The 21,799-nt window shown below is 34.5% G+C and overlaps 1 protein-coding gene across 5 annotated transcripts in view; it reads left to right on the forward strand.

Moving 5' to 3' along the window:
- Window positions 1-2,875: 2,875 nt before the first annotated feature.
- The window catches only part of LOC143256264 (serine/threonine-protein kinase unc-51-like), a 43,765-nt gene continuing 24,841 nt past the window's right edge, over window positions 2,876-21,799 (forward strand). For 4 of the 5 annotated variants that reach the window (XM_076513241.1, XM_076513242.1, XM_076513243.1 and 1 more), the window contains exons 1-2: window positions 2,876-3,234; window positions 20,973-21,065. In XM_076513241.1, the coding sequence (XP_076369356.1) occupies window positions 3,145-3,234; window positions 20,973-21,065 (183 nt within the window). In that variant the 5' untranslated portion in view covers window positions 2,876-3,144. The remainder of the gene's footprint in view (window positions 3,235-20,972; window positions 21,066-21,799) is intronic. The other variant, XM_076513244.1, reaches the window with a different exon arrangement.

Raw genomic sequence — 21,799 nt, forward strand, 5'->3', positions numbered from 1 at the left:
AGGTTCTTGCAGACCTCTGGTCATCATATATATATATATATAATATGTATATATGTTTGTGTGATATTGCTGCTTTGCAACTTCCCTCTCTTCTCAACATCTCACATTGTAGTGAAAAAACTCTTGTAGTGGTATTTGATATCTGGGTCTTGACAGAGTGTCTTCCAGCATGAAGAGGCTCTCTCCACTGCTCCACAAATCACCAGTTTTCTCACAAATTGCCATCTGTATTACATGCCAGTGAAAGAGATCATAGAAAATGAAAAGTGTCCACCAATAGCATTTGCCCATTTCTTTCATGGATGGTAGCACTCAGAAGCAAGGTTCTGTTTCTCTAGAGGGAGGCCCGGCATAGCCAGGTGGGTTAAGGCGTGTGACTCGTAATCTGAGGGTTGTGGGTTCGCATCCTCGTTGCACCAAACGTGCTCGCCTTTTCAGCCGTGGGGGCGTTATAATGTTATAAGTAGCCCAAAAGTTGGTGGTTGGTGGTGATGACTAGATGCCTTCTCTCTAGTCTTACACTGCTAAATTAGGGATGGCTATTGCAGATAGCCTTCAAGTAACTTTGCACGAAATTCAAAAACAAAAAAAAAAACAAACTCTTAGAGGGTAAATATCTAGGAGTCCTATAGTGACTAGTGCCACTTGATCTCAAACACCCTAACTTGCCTGCACTTCTAATAATCTTTAATCATCTGGGCTCAACTTTGTCAAAGGCTTAGTCTTGGGGGAAGGAACATCATTAATTCTTATTTGTAGAACAGATTATATTACATCTATGGAGTTTGTAGATGCAGGTGATGACTTTGTGGCATTGGCAAAAGTCCCAAAACTAGGAGAAGATTTCCTCCATATCTCACCATTCTACTTGCAAGTCATTGCTTCAACTTCCTTTATATTGTATTCTGTATTCTACTGAAAATAACAGATCTGCTCTGCTACAGACTTGAGTAATGGGAAATGTTTAGCCATTACCCCACTTTGAAATAGCAAAATCTCCACAACAACAATATTCTTTGGTCACAGCATCATAGTTCTTTTTTTATTTCCTCTGTGATATTTTGTAGTTTAGCTTTGCGCGAAATTAAAAAAACAAACTCAAAGAAGTAAACTTCCTTTGAATATATATAATAAAAAAGCCACGTTTTCACGCGTCAAATTTGTTCACTGTCATCCAAATAGAAGAGCGTGATTTCTTCTGTCCATTATCCAGTTCGTTTACGGAAAGGACAACCAATTGTCTTGATCTCCCCCATTTTTTGTAATAAAAAATACGACTAATTGTCATTTATAAATTCGCGTTTCCTGCGTGTCAAAGAAAGGTGAGTTGAGTTGTGTACTTAATTAGCTCTCTGCGTTCAAACTGAACTTTTACACATTAACTGAGTTGGGATCTAATGCATATTACAGTTCTGTACTACAAATGTCTGTAGGACGAATTTATAGAAATAAATGTATTAATTTCTCAAGAAGCAAGTTTAAAATATTTCTCATTGTAGTAATTCAGAACCTTGTAAATCTTGTGAAAGCCTTAGGTGTAACTCGTTAGAATAAGACTCGGTTAAAGGGGTTATGTATTACGTCATGGGGACTTCCACTGTAATAACCATTATCTTCTTGAGTCAGACTGTATGATAGATATGGGGTAGGACATACTTATCATTTTGTCAGATGGCTAATCAGCTATAAAGAGAATATAAACTGTTAACATTTTTTCTCTCTTTGGAGAATTGTTCAGTCATAACTTAGTTAATTCTTTTAATTGGTAAGTTACAATGCACTTGTGGCATGTTCGTCACATGTAGCATAGAAATATCGAAACCGCTTTCCAATAGACTGATCCATTAACGTTAATGGCAAAAGCATTCTGAAAACGAGAGTTGTTTCAAGTTGCTGATGCCAGACTGAGCAAAACTAGAACTTCACTGACAATTTGTGGAATGCTATCAAACTGATTTTTTATAACATATATCGGTACCGTATGTTACCTCTCTGCTAGTTTCTCTCTGTGTAACTAAGATACCGCATCAGGTACCGTGACAGTTATTTCAGAATCTAAATTCGATTAGTATGTTACTTGAAGCTGAACCCTTATGACATACTCTTAATACTAGTATATGGGAATTCTATATATTTGTTTGTTTGTTTTAATTTCGTGCAAATCTACATGAGGACCATCTGTGCTAACCATCCCTAATTTAGCAGTGTAAGACTAGAGGGAAGGCAGCTTGTCATCACCATCTACCGCTAACTCTTGGGCTACTCTTTTACCAACGAATAGTGGGATTGACGTAACATTATAACTCACTCACGGTTGAAAGGGCGATCATGTTTGGTGTGATGGGGACTCAATCTCGCGACCCTCGGATTACGAGTCGAGTGTATTAATCACCTGGCCATGCCGGCTAAAACAGGTCAGAGACAATTAACCACTAAGCCAGGTATATTATTTGTTTGGCTATTTTATTTATTTGTTGGGCTCAGTTGATTTATCTCTTTTCTCACAGTTTCAGTTATTAAATAAGATATATTCAATAATTCCAGCGTCATTGTAATTTTAACTTTCAAGTTCTATAATATCTGATCCAAACCTGACGATACATTATTGAAACTGAGAGGAACATTTTATTTAAAAAAGATTAATAATTATTATATATATTTAAATAAATGCTATGAAAGAAAAGGTTTACATTTTGCAACTCGTTAATTTAATATCTGTGAAATGAAAAATTCGAAAGATCTGACAAAATTTTCCCATAATATTTGAATAAGCCGAAGAGATGGTACAAGAATTGCTGAATGTCGTGTATTTTAGTACTAAATTTTGTCAAGCGGTGGCGTTTATATATGTTTGGAAGATAGAAATGCTTTAAACAGCTGATGTGAGTGTCAGACAATAGTTTAGAAATAAACTCGGACGTTGTGTTAAGTATGGCTCTAGTTGTTATGGGAAAAATATAAACATGGAACGAAAGAGGTTAATTACGTTCTTTGGTACTGTAAATCTCAAGTGTAGTGTTTTTGTTTTCACTAATTTAACTTTAACTGAGTAGCTTCAACTAAGCATTACAAATGTTAAACTTCGACTGAAAATATGCTAAGTTAACTTGTACTTCTAAAGAGTTTGAAAACAAAGACAAAGTCATGGAGGTTGTCGGAGACTACGAATACAATACAAAGGACCTTATAGGACATGGGGCATTTGCTGTTGTATTTAAAGGAAGATGTAAAACGGTAAATAATATTAATTAAAAGTAATGTAATGGTCTAATTTAAGTAATAAAACTATTATAAACATTTTTGAATCAAACTTAATAATTTAGTTGAAAAGAAATAACCTGTAGCTAAGAAGTAATTTTTTTACTATTAGCGTTTCACTTTATTGTTCGAAACTTTTACGTTTTTATTTTACATGAAACCACTGAAATTGTATGCTTACATATTCATTGTTTGTTTATACTTTTATATTACGACATATTTGTTTTTATCGGCAGTAATTTGTATCAATATGTTTGATTATATAGGCCTATCGAGTTATTACTAAATTAAGTTTTATGGGAAATAAATAACATATAATTTGCCTTATTTTCTTGTTAACTTGCAGAAGGTGTGCCACATTGTGTGCTTTTGTGTTGTTTTCTGGATGAAAAAAATTCCATTAATTTAAAATCGTGAGGAACTAGAAACCAATTAACTTACGAAGTATCAGTTACGTTCGTAGCATTTATGTTTTAAAGGGTATGTTGCTTTGTCTGTGAGTTCCTTTAGAAGTGGGGTATGAACTTGACATTAATGGACTTCAAAAATTACTTAACTTGCTCCATTGTCCACATTCACTACAAATTCAAATAGACCTAAAACAAAAACCTTTTAAATCTCAATTTGTCTTGAACATGATATGTATAGCTGTATCAAGCCTTTTGAATCATTGTAATATCCTTATTTATTTGGTATTTTAATTATATTAATAAAAGGCCTGAGACTAAATACAGTATTGTATAGTCTGTCCATAAGGCTTAGCATTTCTACAAAATAGTGATAATGTCTTTCAAGTTCATATCTCTAGGAATTTAGAAATACTACTAGCATTTAAAATTTTATGAAATACTTGGGAAGACTTTAGAATGGTTAAACAACTAGAATGTAAACTAACGAGATTTAAATAGGCTTAACAATATTAAACCTTTTATTTCTAAATGTTGTGCCGATAAGTAATATACTGAAGATGTTTCAAATGCAAGTAGGTACACAAAATGTGTTTATAAGATCCTTTGTTAGCCTTTCAAGATATTTAAATATATCCCCTAACTTAAAATATTTTACTACGCAGTTTATTCTGTTAAGATAATGACAATCAAATCATTTTAAGTGTTAGAAAGAAAAGGTTCATACTAGTAGTAACTATTGGATTAACATTTTAGTTTGTTTCTTTAAAATAGTAGTTTTTTATTCACAATTAGGATGAACAATGTGTTAGTTGTGATGACAATAATTATTTCAACATTATAAAACCTTCAATAAATTCAATAACTTAGCATACTCCATTATCTCAGTTAAACTATTCCAAAAAGTTCTAACAAAGAGGTTCAAATGTTTTTTAAGACTTTTATCTTACAAGGTCTTGACGTCATAACTTGCACTATAGTCATTATTCATGTAGTGTGAGTACTTGAAATATATTGATTGTACTTCTCTTATAAGCAAAACAGTTTTGAATTCCATAGTTGCTACAGAAATGAAAAATTTAAGATGAGGGAATATTCCACTGACACCACTCCATAACAACAATTTTTTACTCTGGTTTATAAAAACAAATCAGATGCCAGAGCCAATCAGAGTACTCAACTACTTTATAAAATAGTATTAAAATCATGTATAATGGTGCGACCTAGATAAGTTTGTGGAAAAGAAACAGATAATATTTGATAATATTAAACTTTGATCCATTTATTTTGTGTGTGTGTTAGGGACAGATTTTCACATACTGCAATAGCTTAGATTCTAATGATGAACTGATAACTTTGCATATTGTTGTGCATACTATACATACATATATACACTATAATGCTTGCTTCTGTGAATTACATGTAACTTTGTTCAAAAACATGTTACACACACACACACACACACACACACAACTTAGGAGTTGTATCTACATAATTACTGCCAGAAGTAAATAATGTTGGGTATTTATTTCCCATATTTCTGGGTATATCTGATGATTCCATGCAGCAGTCAGTCCTGGTGAGAACTGAAGTACATGTACTGCAGCTCATGATATATTTTTAGTGCATGTATTTTTCATTAGGTTTAGTTCACGTTTCTATATTTTCGTACATTTCATTTTAAGTGAAACCATGAAAACACAACTGATTTTCAAAGGCTTAGAAGCTGTTATAACAATACCAGAATGAGCATGTTGATTCTCACTTTTGTTTGAAACATTCAAACAATGATCTCTTAATGTAAACAATTTCATTTATTCACAATTAATATAAAATTTAAGGTAATTTATTTTTAAGTTTATAAGTTATGTTGGCATGACAACACACTAAATTTCACAAATGTATACAAGTAGGTTCAGTTTATTAAACTTTAATGAATTTAGTAAAAATAAAAAAGGCTTGTACATTAAAAAGTGCAAGACAATATTTTCTTCACCTACTGACCTATAAAGACCTGCTCATTGTTTCTTTTACCTTGTATGCTACAGGTGCAGATAAGTTGTATTAACTGAACAACAGAGGCTTTCACTGATAACAGTTTATGATTGTGAGAGATTGTTTTTAAAATACTCTCTTATGCCTTATTTTTGATATACATTTATTTTACAATAATGTTTGGGTTTAGTGATGATGAAATTATTAGCTTTATGGCTCAAAACACAGAATAAATAAACATATTTTTGAAAGCCCATTTTCATAAATTACTGGATACAGTAAAGGAGAAATGCGAGGTCCTGGCTTCAGTGGAAGAATTGTAAATAATGCACGAGTTAACTTCTGTTTGCCGTAAAGTTTCATATTTTTCTCTGCAAGAAAGACCTGTATACTTCAAGCAAAATTTATTTCCAAAATAAATCATTGGTAAAATTATATACTATTATAAGAATAATAAAAAGCTGTTTGGGAAACTGTGTGTAATTGTTTATCTCTGTGTATTAACAAATCAAGGTGAAGAAAGTCATTGCTAAGGGTAAGAGTCATTGTATCCTTGAAGCCTAGTGTAGAGTTTAAAAATTAAAATTTTTGTGATGGGGGTGGGGCTCCCCAATATCCTTAATACCTCTTTTGAAGAAATCAAGCAGGACAAACATTGAGAATTTTTATCTTTTCTCTAACTATAAAAAATAATACAAAATAAAATGTTAGAGCTCTGTTATGGTTGTGGCTCAAAGTATTTTATAGTTTATTTCATATATACATTCTGTAATTCCTGTATATTCAGTCTTGTCTTTCTTTTACTGTCACATTTAGGTTCATTTAATTACTATAAATTTTGTTCTGTATGCTCTGCACACACACACCTTCATATATTCATTGTAATTTTGTATACATTTTGATTTTTAAGCATCTGCTTGTTTTATTTTAGGTGGTTTTAAAATTAACATTAATTCTTCAGCCTTTCCATTCAGTCTTAAGTTTTATAAATATTTTGGGGAGTTGTGGCAGTATTATATAAAATCAGTGTTTTTCATAATTTTGAGTTCAGATTTTTTGTTATTTATCAGTAGTCTGTTTACTAAATTTTGGTTACAACTGTTGATTTTGATAATTATTTTAAATATCCTTTCTTTTCCTGAATTCAATATTTTTTTAACACAATCTTTTTTCCATGTTTTTACATCTAAATGTAACAATATTATAAGACAAACATAGCATTTATTATTGAACATGAATTTGATAATAGTAGAGAGAAGATTACAAAACACTTAAGTACCCTGGAATTCTTTGAGATAAATTAATAATTGTTACGATCCTTACACGCCCTCTGTGAGAAACTTTGTTTGTCTGTAGTTTGGACTACAATGTTTATTAATTGTAGGCGTGTGATAATTGTTTTAAGAAAAGGAATATTGAAAGAGAAAACCAATGTAGAAGAAAATAAATTAGTAATACTATACGGGTTTTTCAGAGTTAGTTTTTGTTTTCCAAATTACTGACTTCTAAAACAATTGTGTTTGATACACCATATTGTTTGCCAGATTACATTCACGAAGGTTGGTTGGGTGTATTTCTGTTTAACATGAACTTGTTTTATACATTCTATACAGGTGATACAAGTGGATTCGCATCATTGTAATGATAAAAATTTGGGGTTCGATCTCCACAATGGACACGAGCAGATAACCTTTCGTTAAAATAAGATTGTCACTAAAATGTTTCTACATGTATTATACACTGAATAGCACATAATGATGTATATTTTATTTTTTACTGTTAGAGGTAACAGTAAGTAAAGGTTTTTTGTTGGTAATTAAAACTGTCTAAATATCCATAATAAAAACAATCGCTTGTCTTTATCCCAAACATTTTATTTGCAGCTATAAAATTTGTTGGAATAAAATTCAGTTTTAAGTTATCGTTGATGTTATTGTATATCACGTCTTTGTTCTTCATTTACATGTAAAATAACTTTTAGAAGGGCACCCGTAGAGAACTCTACTACGTATTATAAAACTGTGTATCAGTTCAAATACGCGTAATTTAGTGTTTGGTTTTATACACCGGATCACACGAGTGGTAACACGGAAGGAGGTAGTTCGTGTGTTGATCGCAGTGTCTTAACAAATAGACAACTATTATATGTAGTTTTGTTACCTGGTGATCGTTATTCGATAGGCCTCACTGCTGACAGAAGCGAAACGCGAAGGACAAAGGTTCGTTAGAGATAATCATAACATAATGTCCATTGTGAAACTGAAGGTTAATCATTGCCTAGACTTTACATGTGTTTTGCGCTCAACGTAGCAGGCCTTTTGTTTTTTCCGGATACAGAAACACATATTCTTGTTATTTGTTCCGCATCAAACCCAAGTTTATCGATATACTTCCAGTGTGTGCGATAAAAAACACACACAGTAAGAATCTAGGTGTAACTGTGTGCCAGCAGTCGATATATATGTGAGGGGCCGTTGTATTAAATCGGTCAGGAATAGTTTAAATGGTTGCAAGCCTACTTGACAATTCAATTTTTTTCCAACGCTCACGTGCACAGGACTCAACATTTCTGTGTAACGGTCAGTGACCTCTGAGGAATACTGCAAGGGATCGACTCAATATTGTCTTCATAATTTCTGGAATTATAATCTTTTAAGCCTTGCGACGGTTTCTTTGATAGTACTTAAATTTTAAAAACTACGCCGTTATTTAAGGACAATGGCTTTTAGGGGAAAAAAATCAGAATTTATCGAGACCTTGAACTTTTAGGAACATAAAAAAGTAGTAAGTTTTATATATGTACCCCTTCGTAACGACAGAAACTTTTGTTTCGTTAAATACGATCATTAAGTCGTCATTACGTTACAGATATAATTTAAATGACGATGACCGAAGAAGGAAACGTTGTTCGCTCTTCTATATAGTGATTTCTCTACCCATACCAGCAGTTTTTACATATATAATTTTCTCCACAAGTGGGTTTTCTCGTCATCACGGACTACTGAACAAACGTTCCAAACCTGAAATACATCATCGATTTTAGCTGCAATAAGAATATAGGCTTACACACTCATCGTGAGTGTCCTAGTGACTACCATGTTTCGACTATGAATCTGAGGGCTTTCTCTCACGGCCGGTTGCCTCAGAAACGTGGATGCGTTATAAGAGTAACAATCAAAAAACCTTATTTGCTTCAACAACAGTTGGGTGTGTGTTGTTGACCGGCTAGCCTTCTCTCTAATCTATAATTTTGATATTAGGAACTGTTATGCGTGGACAGCCCTCTGTGTAACTTTGCGCGAGATATCCGAAATAAATGGAACTTGATTTTAAACTAGTCATTGTCCAAGGACGTCTAAAGGGGTTTTAAGCTGTTATACGAGGCCTAGAAATGAGTTTACGAAATTTAAACTTCTGATTCAGATATTAAGTACAAATGTTGCATCAAACTTTATGATTGCGTTAAGTAATTATAATTTTAATTATTTTTTAAGTTATCGTAAAGAGAGGGCTTATGTAACTACTGTCGTTGGTTTATACACATGTACAAGCGCGCCGTTATAACTTTAAGTACAATTTAAAACCCACTATTCGTTGGTATAAAAAGTAGCCCAAGAGTTGGCGCGGGATGGTGATGACTAGCTGCCTTCCGTCTAGTCTTACACTGTTAAATTAGGGATAGCTAGCGCAGATAGTCCTCGAGTAGCTTTGCGCGAAATTAAAAACAAACAAACCATTTAAAAATCAGTAACTATTGTTAGTTTTTAACAGTTTAGTCTGTTTCAAAATGTTTTGCAAGTTGTCTGAAAAGTAATTTAATTAGCCGGTCGTGTCCTAGTGGTTAATGCTTCTGAAGTGTGAAATCCGATAATTCTAGCTCGAGTCTCGCCATCGAAAAAACAACAACAATTAAACAAAACCTGGTTTGCACTATGAAACCATGGTTTCGTTATAAAAATAACAATCCTCTTAGTCTCTCAGACAGATGGTAACCCAAGATTTAGCGGTGGGTGCTGTTGACCAGGTGCCTTCTCTCTATAACTAAAATTACACTTGATCATTGTGTAGTCGTCTACGGGCTCCCAACGCTAAAATCAGGGGTTCGATTTCACTTGGTGGGTTCACCAGATAGCTCAATGTGGCTTTGCTATAAGAAAACACGCACATTGTGTAGTCTTATGTGCGTATTTTAGAGCAAACATTAATCCGTTCACTGAGACTGTCACGTGTACGGGTCGGGATTTTTTTTTTTCCTATACCCTGCGGTGGTGTTGCATGTGGGATTTTGTTGGCATCGTGAGGGGGGTAGTGATGAAAAAATGAGATTGATTCATTGTTCGGTAATAACACTTGGAGAGTATTTTAAACCGTAAATAATAGCTCTTTCTTGTAATTCCGTGTAAAGAAGGAAATAGGTCCGGTCCGCCCACGTTGACAGCCACGGTGAATGGGCTAATAAACAATCAACCAAGAAAAAGCCCCAAACAAAAATTAGCCTTGAGATAAAACAAAACTAGATCACAAACAGCGTCTCAAGTTCTCTACTAATATTATACCATGGGAATGAGTCCTAGTATTAGTACCGGATGTATAGTGTGGTTAAGGTAATTATATGTTGTTTGTTTGTGTATTCCATTAAATATCAGTTTTCACTCTACTCAGTCCGTCGTTTCATAATGTTTACAAATTAAATAGTTTATAAGGTTTGTTTTTGTCTCTCTATCCTCGGTCCGGCATGGCCAGTAGTTAAGGTGGTAGACTCGCAATCTGAAGTCGTGGATTTGAATCCACATATGTTCAGCCGTGGGAGTGCTGTTATTGTGATGGTCAAGCCCAGTATTCGTTGATAAAAAAGAGTAGCTCAAGAGTTGGCGGTGGGTGATGATGACCAACTGACTTCTGTCTAGCTCTCACTGCTAAATTAGGGACAGCTAACGCAGATAGCTCTCGTGGAGGTTTAGGCAAAATTCAAACCAATTATCTCTTTCCTCTTTATTTTTGTAAGCGAAGAAAGCCTTTCGGGTTTCGTGCTGGAAGATCCGGGGTTAGAGATATGAAGATACTGAACACGTTTCACATTTCTCAGCTGTGGGTACATTTTAAAACCGACAGCAAATCCCTGTAAAGATTCGAACAAAAGCCTGTAACAGTTCAAGTTAGGAACACCTACTCCCAAACAGTAATGTTTTTGTTTTTTTAATAGTACCTCACCCTTCCAGGTCGCGTACAACGCAACCGAGTATCATCTCTACAACTGGATAGAAATCTAATGGTATTGCATGACCGTTTAGCTTTTCTGTTGCATTAGGCAGTGAGTGTCGTAGGAAGCGGCAAGGCCAGTTAGGCCCCGGCCTGACAACTTTTTCATGACCATAAATTGTGTATTACAGCTTACTTCCTGTAATTCAGTACATTATATTGTGTGTATGTGGTATTTGTAATTAAAATGGCTCAACATTCAGTGTCATATTATTAAATATTCAAAACGTTTTTGTTGTTTTTTTCTGGAAGAATGGACCCTTACCTCCCCAGAAATGTGACAATGACGTCCCTACTCAAAAGCTTTTTCCTACTGCAATGTAAAATTACATTATTGAAAATACTAATTTCCATTATTTGGGGTCAGTTAAATAATAATAAAAACAGCTTCGGAATTAACTTGCAGTCGAATTAAGAGTAAATGGGGAGGATCGCTAACTAAAGCTACGAGTTCTGTATTTTGATCTTCACTATTTATGATTTTAATGGTTGAATACTAAACAGTCGCGTTACGATCTGTTTCATGCATATCATGTTTCTCCAAGTGAAATATTAGGTATCTACATCAGGGCACGATTATCAATTTTTAAAAAGAAAGATAAAGAATAGTCCTAATGGTTAAAGTTGTACAAAATAAACTGTACGTAATTGACAGTAAATTAATATACGTAAAACCAACATCTGTTGTATCAGACACACAAACAATGTTACTTACTTTAAAGTCCAACTAAAAAGGTACGTACGCCCCCCCCCTCGCTAGTACAGCGGTATGTCTCCGGATTTACAACGCTACAATCATGGGTTCGATTCACCTAGGTTGGCTCAGCAGATAGCCCAAGGTGGCTTTGCTATGAGGAAACACACACCAACTAAAAGGTTTGAACGTTAAGATCTTGTATTCTGTTTACTTTTTTTAAAAACAAATAATAAATAACGGAATGTTATAATAAAGTGTATACTGTTGTTGTTTTCATCTTTAGGATTGAACTCTCTCTTTCTGTGTGTGTGTGTGTAAAACAAAGTACACTGAAATTTAATACGAAGCTGTGATAAATTAACAAGGCTTCTCTCAGTCTAATCGTTTAGACAATGTGAATTGGGTTACTAGAATTACTTGTATTTTCCTTTTTTTTTATCGGACAATCCAAAAGAATCCACGCAACAACAGTCTACTAGCACACTATATATATAGGGATAATACAGACAGCCATATTAAAGCAATACAAAAGTCGCCCGGATTTTCTCATCTACTTGTCATCAGAAGCCAGTTATGAAAAGCGACATGGTATCCGGTGTATATGCCGCTTTTCAGATATCCAGAGCATCCCAAAGTCAAAAACCGGGAAATAGCAAAATCAAGATTCATTAATTTCATTTGTCATTTCTTGAACAGATCTAGTTCTATCATTTAATAAAGTAAAACAGTCTGTAACTACCTATTTTATTATTATATGTGAAACTTACAAAGTTTTATATTATACTCTGTAACCTAGCAACCCACGTACGCCATCTTGTAAAAAAAAAATGAAACAATTACAAGGAAAAAGTTATTGTAAATAAGAAAGCGATATAGGTCTGGCTACTGAACTTGAATAAATAAAAGGAACCACGCAAGGGTGGGAAGTGGATGTATCACGTGATTGGCTAATGATCACAGAGCAGACTAAACTGTCTGGAACTTACATGAATAATATTCCGACATTATTGGCTTCCACATTGACCTAACACACACAATCAGAATTTCCACCAATCATAAAATGTTGCTCTATTTTAATAGTCTTAAGAAGTATTCTAAAGTTAATTAAATGAAAAGTATAGTAATTAAAGAGTCTATTTAGATATCAAGTTTTTAATAAAGTGGGTAGGTCACTAATGCAGCGATTTTGTTCTTTATCTAAAGTCGAAACAGTTTATCATGCGATGTAATCATTAGCTGAGTGTGTTTGTCTTGTATCAGAGCCACGTCGGTCTATCTGCTGTGCTCATCGAAGTAACTCGAATCCCTGATTTTAGCGTTGTAAATTCGTAGACTTATCATTCTCCCGGGTGGGGTACGTATTAACTGATCAAGTGATATGGCTACTCCCATCTCTGTCTTGTTTGGGTCCCTTTGTCATGTTCGGTAGCCAATCATACATAACTTTTTCGTTCAGCGAGATATTTCTTTCCCTATACAACATTATTTCCACTGGTACAGGTTTTTTTGTGGTAGTGTGTTCACAGTGTAAGGTACCAGTCAGTAAACTCGGTACTTTTCTATCATGCCTGGATTTCTCAATAAATAACAGGTCTGCAATTTTTTGTTTGTTTTGGAATTTCGCACAAAGCTACTCGAAGGCTATCTGTGCTAGCCGTCCCTAATTTAGCAGTGTAAGACTAGAGGGAAGGCAGCTAGTCATCACCACCCACCGCCAACTCTTGGGCTACTCTTTTACCAACGAATAGTGGGATTGACCGTCACATTATAATGCCCCCACGGCTGGGAGGGCGAGCATGTTTGGCGCGAACCCGCGACCCTCAGATTACGAAGCGCATGCCTTAACGCGCTAGGCCATGCCGGGCCCAGGTCTGCAATGGTTTTATCGTCTTTAAATTTTAACATATTCTTTACAAATTCTTGTATGGTCTATTCGAAAATGACATCCGTTTTTCTTCATTACTTGGAAATTTTTACAAAACGTCATACGTATTTGTACACAAGTGAATCATTTTTTGTTTAAATGGGGCACATTTTGTTATGCTTAAAATGCTGACAACCATTGGCTATAGATTTCTCTAAGCCAATCACGATGCGAGTTTTATCGATCGATCTAGAACACGCGAAAACCACATCACTAGTATATAAACGGTTAACATGGCCCCATGTTTCATTTCTGGATAGTATTTGTTCGTACGTGCTCCTTGGTATTATTTCTTTAATGTTATTTATTCGTCGCTATGGCAACAAGAGGTTTTATAAATGCCCCATATTATAATAATTTTTTTATATAATTTGAACTAAGTAAGAGACTGACCTTATTTACCATTGAAAATTAATTGATTGTTGGATTCGTATGTAACAACCCTTCTGGCGCAAAATAATTCATACATTGAGATCGAGACTTCAGTATATGGATATATTTTCAACTGAATGGAAGTAAATAACAATGAAATATGAATCACCTTAGTGAAACCATTATTATGTCGTATCCCATCTGGTCTGTTGATCCCTGGTTTTAGGGAAGAGACCTTAGTGACACTAAATGGAGTAGATATAGCACAGTTTACATTGTTTTATCTTTTATTTTACTCGTATGTTCTTATACTTACTGGCAGGCTCGGCATGGCCAGGTGGTTAAGATATTTTATAAGAATAGTTATATTTCACTTATTGTTGACATTTTCGTGTGTCACGTGTTTTTCTACAACACAAACACGAGCATTGTTAATTTCTCTAGTTCATTTTTACAGAAACGTTACGACAAAGACCTAGGTTTTAGTAAAAAGATTATAGGGAAACGACCTTTCAGTTACAAATAGTTGTAAAGAAACGTTTCGTTTTAACCGACAGTTTCGTCTTTGGTTGGTACATACAATCTGTAAATACCTCTAGAATGTACTACAAATTTTGAAGGACAACAGAAATCTAGATTTTGATAAGTGTTGTAATATTGTTGTAAGGACAACATAAGATAATTTTACAGTAATGTAAAAAGTGTGACTTTTTATATAAGTGTACCCTCGTTTGACGTATTCCATTTCTCATATTTTTATTGTTCTATATCTAGGTTCAGTTAGCATCACAAAATAGCTAATACTGAAGTTATAAAAACCTTTTGAGACAGTGTAAATACTCATATTTCGCAATGATTTGCGTTTATCTTTAGTAAACTACCAGTCTTACATAAAGTAAAAGTGATTATGCCATATTTTATTTTTCAATTACGTTAAAAGAAGCACAAATAAACGTATGTTAGTTTATGAGAACGCGTGATAAATAGGATATAAAATATTGTATGTGATTGGTTGATTTACGAAATATGGCACGAGAGAAATAGTACTGATTGGTTGGTTTATTACAAGTGATAACTAAACATGGCACGTACATTATTCTAGAAATACGTCAACACAAATTAGTATGGAGCTAAATTACATATTTGTTTACCATATTTTTAGACTTCTTATTTTTTAAGTGTTTTGACCGTCTGGTTTCTTCAGTATTTTTGTCTGTCATTACTATACCTTACGAACGTGTGAAGGCTTAACGGACAATCTCAATGTTCTTTATTTTTGACACGAAGTTTTATTTTTCCTCAAACTTTTCGAAAAGAAAAGTAATTCTGATGCAAGACTTTACGTTTTCTTCTAGTGTTTAATACTATCACTTGGTCATTGATTGTTCATCTGTTTCTTTGTCTAATTACAATAACAGCTTTAGGAGATTTGTGGTTTTACGATGGAGTATTGTTTTATAATAGCCCATGGCCTACAGTAGTTTCATTGTGATTTTTGTAAGGTTGAAACGCTCTTCTGTTATTTCGTACGCGACTGAAAGTAAGAATGTTTGCACATAGTTTTAATTAATATAATTACTTTTTCCGTACCACATTTAATATAAGTATTCTAACAGTAATAGAATAGATGTTTAATATATAATCATTCCAACAATACTATAAGTCGTACGGTAGAACACCACGTGAATCCCGAACATTTTAACAATTGTTATTGCCAGTTGATGCTATAAGTAATCATTGGCTGTGGTTATTGAAACATAGGTGATAGATTGGGCTTGTTAGCCAAGCCTAACACAAACTGAATATTGATAGCGCTGAACTAGCTGTTTAGCAGTAACAAACTGGATGAATGAAATCATCCACTGATTTCTTTTAAATTAACACATTGCAATCTAACTCTTCTCATATACGTATGATTGAAAGTGTTTAACTTTGGAGGAAACTCTAGAGATTAAAAGTTAGTTCGTTATATCACTTTTAAATTTTGTTTGCTTGTTGTGAATATCCAGCAAAGCTTTACAAGAGGGTTGTCTGCGCTATCCGTCCCTAATTTAGCAGTGAAAGGGAAGACAGCTAGTCATCAACACCTACCGCCGGTTCTTGGGCTACTATTTTACAAACAAATAGTGGGAGTAACCGTAACATTATAACGCCCTCATGGCTGAAAGATCGAGTATGTTTGGTGTGACGAGGAGTCGAATCCGCGATCTTCAGGTTGCGAGTCGAGCGCCCTAATCACCTAGCCATGCCGGGCGCACTTTAAATTTTATCTGTCGAGGTAACAAAAAAATATGTAAACAACTTTAATTAATCAGTGGTTCCTAAACGTATTCGTGGTGTGCCCCCTTTGTCTACAAATACCACCTCGTGGTGTGCCCCCTTTGTCTACAAATACCACCTCGTGGTGTGCCTCCTTTGTCTATAAATACAACCTCGTAGTGTGCCCCCCTTTGTCTATAAGCCACCATCCCCAACTATATATATAATAAAAAGATTTAGAGAAATTGTTACAATAATAATAATAATAAAAACAGTGGGTAAAATTCTGCTGTTAGTCACCGGTACAAGTACCGAGAAATACTTTTTAATGCGGTACTAGTACCGGGACTTACTTGAACTCCCTTATCATATTTTAGGCCCGACGTGGCCAGGTGGTTAAGGCACTCGACTCGTAATCCGAGGGTCACACCAAACATGCTCGCTCTTTCAGCCGTAAGGGCCTTATAATGTTACAGTCAATTCCACTATTCGTTGGTAAAGAGTAGCCCAAAAGTTGGCAATTGGTGGTGATGGCTAGCTACCTTCCTTCTAGTCTTACACTACTAAATTAGGGAGGGCTAGCGCAAATAGCTCTCGTGTAGCTTTGCGCGAAATTCAAAACAAAGAATTATCGTATTTCGTGTTTATATATAGATTTCTTTTCCTTTTACAAACATCTGTTTGTTTTGAGAATGTATCCCTCTTAATAACGACAACGCTTTATTAAACTTTTGTTAGTGAAATATGTGGAGAAGGGAGTTTAATTGATTACTAATTAAGTATAAAAATTATGTCGCGTGAATTGAAGCGTGTGGAACGGAAAGTGTGACGTAACACTTTCGACACGATCTCAGTTACTCAAACGTGGTTATCGGCTGGTGATCGGGGTTCCCAAACTTGTTTTACCTGTGGAGCTTCACATCAGAAAGAAAAAAAATATTCCGGGCTTCAATAAAAACACACTTAAAATAGAAACAATCGGTCAAAGTTTACTTCAAGCTTTAGAATATAAATTTATTTATTAATTTTTTTCGTTAAATATTAATAACTTCTACTTGTTCAAAAATGTCTTGCAAAATTTGTATCGGTAAAAGTACTGTGTACTTGTTTATTCATTAATGGCTCAAATGGGCTTGCTTTCGTTCACAAAGTAGTTATATATTTGGAGTTATTGTTGTTACCCGTAAGCGTAAATCATCTTCAATGTTTATCCTGTTTCTAAATTTGGTGTTTGTAGTTGTATACAGAGAAAATGTTTGCTCACAAAGATATGTTGTTGGAAAACGCATCAAATTTTCAAAGCTGTGTTGTTTCAGGGTATTCCATGACCATTAAATCCAAAATTGTGTAATTTCTTCCTGATGAAATTTTATTTTTAGGGTGTAATCAGTTGAAATTTCTATAAGCTGTTCTTTGTCTTTCAAAGACAAGTCGTTAATATTTACAAAGTCCACAAAGGGATTTTGAATCCACAATAATTTTTCACAATGAGGAGGAAGTTTTCCCTAATAGCTCTTTCTATACAAACCAGATGTGGGCTACAAAACAAATTTTTGTATCTTCACTTAAGGAAATTTCATTCGTAAGTAAAATAAACCAGTGAGATTTTCAAATCAATCAATAAGTATAGATTCACCCTAAAGTTTCAGCTTACGTTGAAGCGCTTCCATTTTACTCTGAGCTTTGAAGTACGTTACCCTGCATTGTAACATTCACTTCATTTAGATAGGTTATTACGTCAGAAAGGTAAGCCACTTTCTGTATCCAGTATTTGTCCCCTAATTTGTATACAAGTTCAAATTGGCATTCGGATAAAAACAAACTTGTCTCCTCGCGCAGTTCGTAAGACCGAGCAAGCACTTTTACCCAAGAAAGCCATTGGACATCAGTTTCAAGCAGCAAATTTTTATAGAAATTTTCCGTATCCTCACAGAGTAAACCGTAGATCCTCACATTGAGTGGTCTTGATCTTATAAAATTAACTATTTTTATGACATCACCCAATATCTCTTTTAAGTCTTCTGGCATTCGTTTCATTGCAAGTGCATGACGATGAAGACAGCAGTGGATACTCTCGATATCTGGGTTTTCCTTTTTTCTGCGTGCCACTGCGCCTGAAAATTTTCCAATCATAGCTACAGCCTCATCAGTGCAAATACTTGAGCAAAGCTGTCATTGAATATCGTGTTCTTCATAAATAAATCGATCAGTTTTTAATAATTTCTTCAAGTGTTGTTTGAGTAGGCAAAGGTTTGCAAATTAACATGTCTTCTTCAAAATTAGCTTTGTGAACGTAGCGAATAAACACAAGCAACATCGCATAACCTGCGACATCTGCTGATTCATCCATCTGATGCGAAAAAGTTGGACTCGCTTTTACTCGCCTTATTAACTCAGTTGGACAATTTGCTGACATATCCTTGGTTCTTTGAGAAACCGAGTTGTCAGAAAGAGGCACAGAGTTAATGTTTTTGAGAAATTTCTCACCAATCATGCACTGTACTAAATCTTTTGCGCATGGTTTTATCAAATCTTCTGCAATTATAAGAGCTTAACCTGCTTTTGCAATACGGTAACTAACGCGATATGAAGCAGTAAGAGCGCCTTTGGTGTCCTGATGGACAAACGAACGAAATGTAGCTTTCCTTGCATGTAATTAAACACTTTCTTTGGAAATACTTGGAAGTTGGATTTTTTTTTTAATTGGGAGTGTTTGGTTTCTAGATGCAGTTTGAACTTTGCTGGATACAAACTACTGCTACTCAACAGTGTTCCACACACAACACACTAGGTCCATCTTCATTACCTGTCCATGTAAAACTATATTCAATAAAACTTTTCTTTCTTGTTTCAGTGCTTATTGCGTCATCCTGTTTTGAAGTGTTTGAACACGACGATAACACTGATGAATTCGTATTAGGCCTTGGAAGATTTTTACTCGTATCAGATTCATTACTGATATTCAGCCACTTATCCATTATAAGGGTAACGACTAATTATTAATTTGTCTAAAAACGTATTTTTACATCTTTTGGCACTTCAAAAGTATTTTCACGGACACAAAATAGCATCTTAATGAAAACTCGTTCAAGCACTTGAGTTTTATTATCGTACAACGACATGCTGACCTGAGATCAGTGTTGTCATAACGAATTCAGAAATAGAGATTTGTGGAAAAAAGAATAGGCCGCTAAATAATGTTTTCTAAGGAAAAGGATGACATATTATTTTAAAATTTTTAAACAGAAATTTTAAGCCAAATGTGACGTGCATCTGGATCTTGAACGAAATGAAACATGACGTCATGTGGGCGTATGACGTCATAGACCTCATTGGTACAAAGTTTGTATACTTAATCTGACAATTACCAGTCGTACGTATCATAAAAATCATTATACTTTATATAAATATACTTTAAAATTGAACAATTGATAGTGCATCTAATTTTATTATAATGTTTCAAATTTGGACAAGTTTCAGATGACGTCATGTTTCATTTCATAAGAGATTTAGCCGCTATTCCTGATCTGTCTTTTAAAAGACAGCATCACACAACCCAGGGTTGACTGATGTTTTGTACGAAAATATTAAAAGGCCCAAAACGCGATAAACGTGTCATTTTAAAGATGTATTTTACTTTTTTGTACAGCGTATCCTGATTCAATTTTATAGTTTTAGAAAAAATATTAACATTCTAAAATTACCTCGCGGAGCCCCAGATAATTTCCCAAGGTCTTCGCGGAGCATAGTTTGAAAAACCATGAACTAATTAATCACAGACTGTTCCAGTCTGTTATGTTCTTCTGTCGTATATTTCACCAACAAAGGAAATTTCATTTTTCAGAGATATTAAAGTGTGATGTTTTTTTAAAGAATTATCATAAATTCATTTATTTTGATCAAATCGGGTAAGATGTGGTAAAAATGATTTTCTTTCTGTAAATTGTACGAAAAATTAAATTTATTTCCGGGGTTCCAGCGATTCCAGTTCGCTGACTCAGGGGTTGCGATTAGTACTCTGGATAGCAGTATTTTTTCTGGCTCTTTAAACAGTTTAATCTTTAAAAAGTATGATTTAAAGTCACTGCTATAAAGAATCTATTAAAAAATGAAAACCGTCTTCAACTTTCTGTAACATTGTAAGGAGGAAGCCACAAAGTAAGGTATTCTAAAAGAACACCAGCAACTTTCGTGTTGGTTTATCTCGGCAGGAAAGGTAAACTCGTACATCACCGCAGCTACTACGTACGTTGTATGCCTCGTGCTTTGTTTTACGTCACATGAAAGCCTACTTTGTAATGGATGTTTTCGCATGCTCGGCACACATCTACGAGTGCAATCAGTTAATTATCAGTATACACAAAATGAAGTAAGATTAGCAGCGCGGTTCATTATCAACCAAAACAGATAACGGTTATATGAATCCATAATAATGAATTATTTTTTACAAGGTTCCTCACTTAATTGGTGTGCGACTTAATATATTGAATCACCACGATTGCTGGACTTAAGTGCTCGTTGTACATTTGTGATTGGTAGACTTAGTCTTAGAGGGAAAACAGCAAAATAACGTTTTTAATTAAATAAAGGTTTACCAGTGGTTTCAGTGTTTCATGTTTGTTTATTTTTATAACCCTTATGTTGTTGGTATACGGAGGTCAAACTATGGCACCTTTGAATTTCAACTTTATAAGAATTAAACAAGATTATACATGTCTATTAAAACATTACTTGTATGATTTAGAATATTATCGTATTTAAAAGTTTGGTTCATGTGAGTAATCACGGTTTTCCTTTTCAGAAACATGATTTGACAGTGGCAATAAAAAGTATAACGAAGAAAAATTTGGCAAAATCTCAGAATCTTCTGGCGAAAGAAATCAAAATACTGAAGGTTTGTATGTCCATCACTTAAATCTTGGTGTGACGTCACCCCAACTTGTGTTTCGTGTGTTAGGTATATATATATATATATCATGTGATTGGTCATTCATATATTACCGTCATCGCATTTCCTTTTATAGAAACAAGAACATCCATTTACATTGTCAATGAAAACGAAAAGTCATTCTAACCACAAGGAGGTCTAGCGTGGCAAGTGTTCCACTGTGTACCGAAGGGTCTCAGGTTTGCGTCTCGCTCTCCACAATCGCGCCTTGCACTTTGATGCCGAGTGTGGTACAAGAGAAAATTAAATCCCGTAATGGGCAAACGCTTTCAGCCAGCGTGCGTCTAAATGCCTCGGGCATTAGTCACAATTTCAAACGATTATATTACATATATAAACCTCGTGGCTTTGCGCAGATATCGGAAACTAATGGTTATTGACCACTAAAGTTTATGTATATTTTGTGACCAGTCGTTTGTCTTATTAGAATCGGTACAGATTAAGTTTTCGGATCCCTTGCCCACGTCTCGAAAATATATCAATTATTGTACCATTTGATTTTATTTATTTGTCATTGAGATTGTTAGAAAGTATTAGTTTTGTTGTTGTTTAAGTAGTTATTTTTAATTCCTGGGAAAATATTTAATAGTAATATATATGGGTCATTCTGTGCCAACTCACCTAAGACTTCTCAGTTCAAGGGCCTGCCATGGCCTGGGAGTTATGGCACTCGACTCGTA

The sequence above is a fragment of the Tachypleus tridentatus genome, chromosome 7 (genome assembly GCF_004210375.1).
Source record: "Tachypleus tridentatus isolate NWPU-2018 chromosome 7, ASM421037v1, whole genome shotgun sequence".
In the NCBI taxonomy this organism is placed as follows: Eukaryota; Metazoa; Arthropoda; class Merostomata; order Xiphosura; family Limulidae; genus Tachypleus; species Tachypleus tridentatus.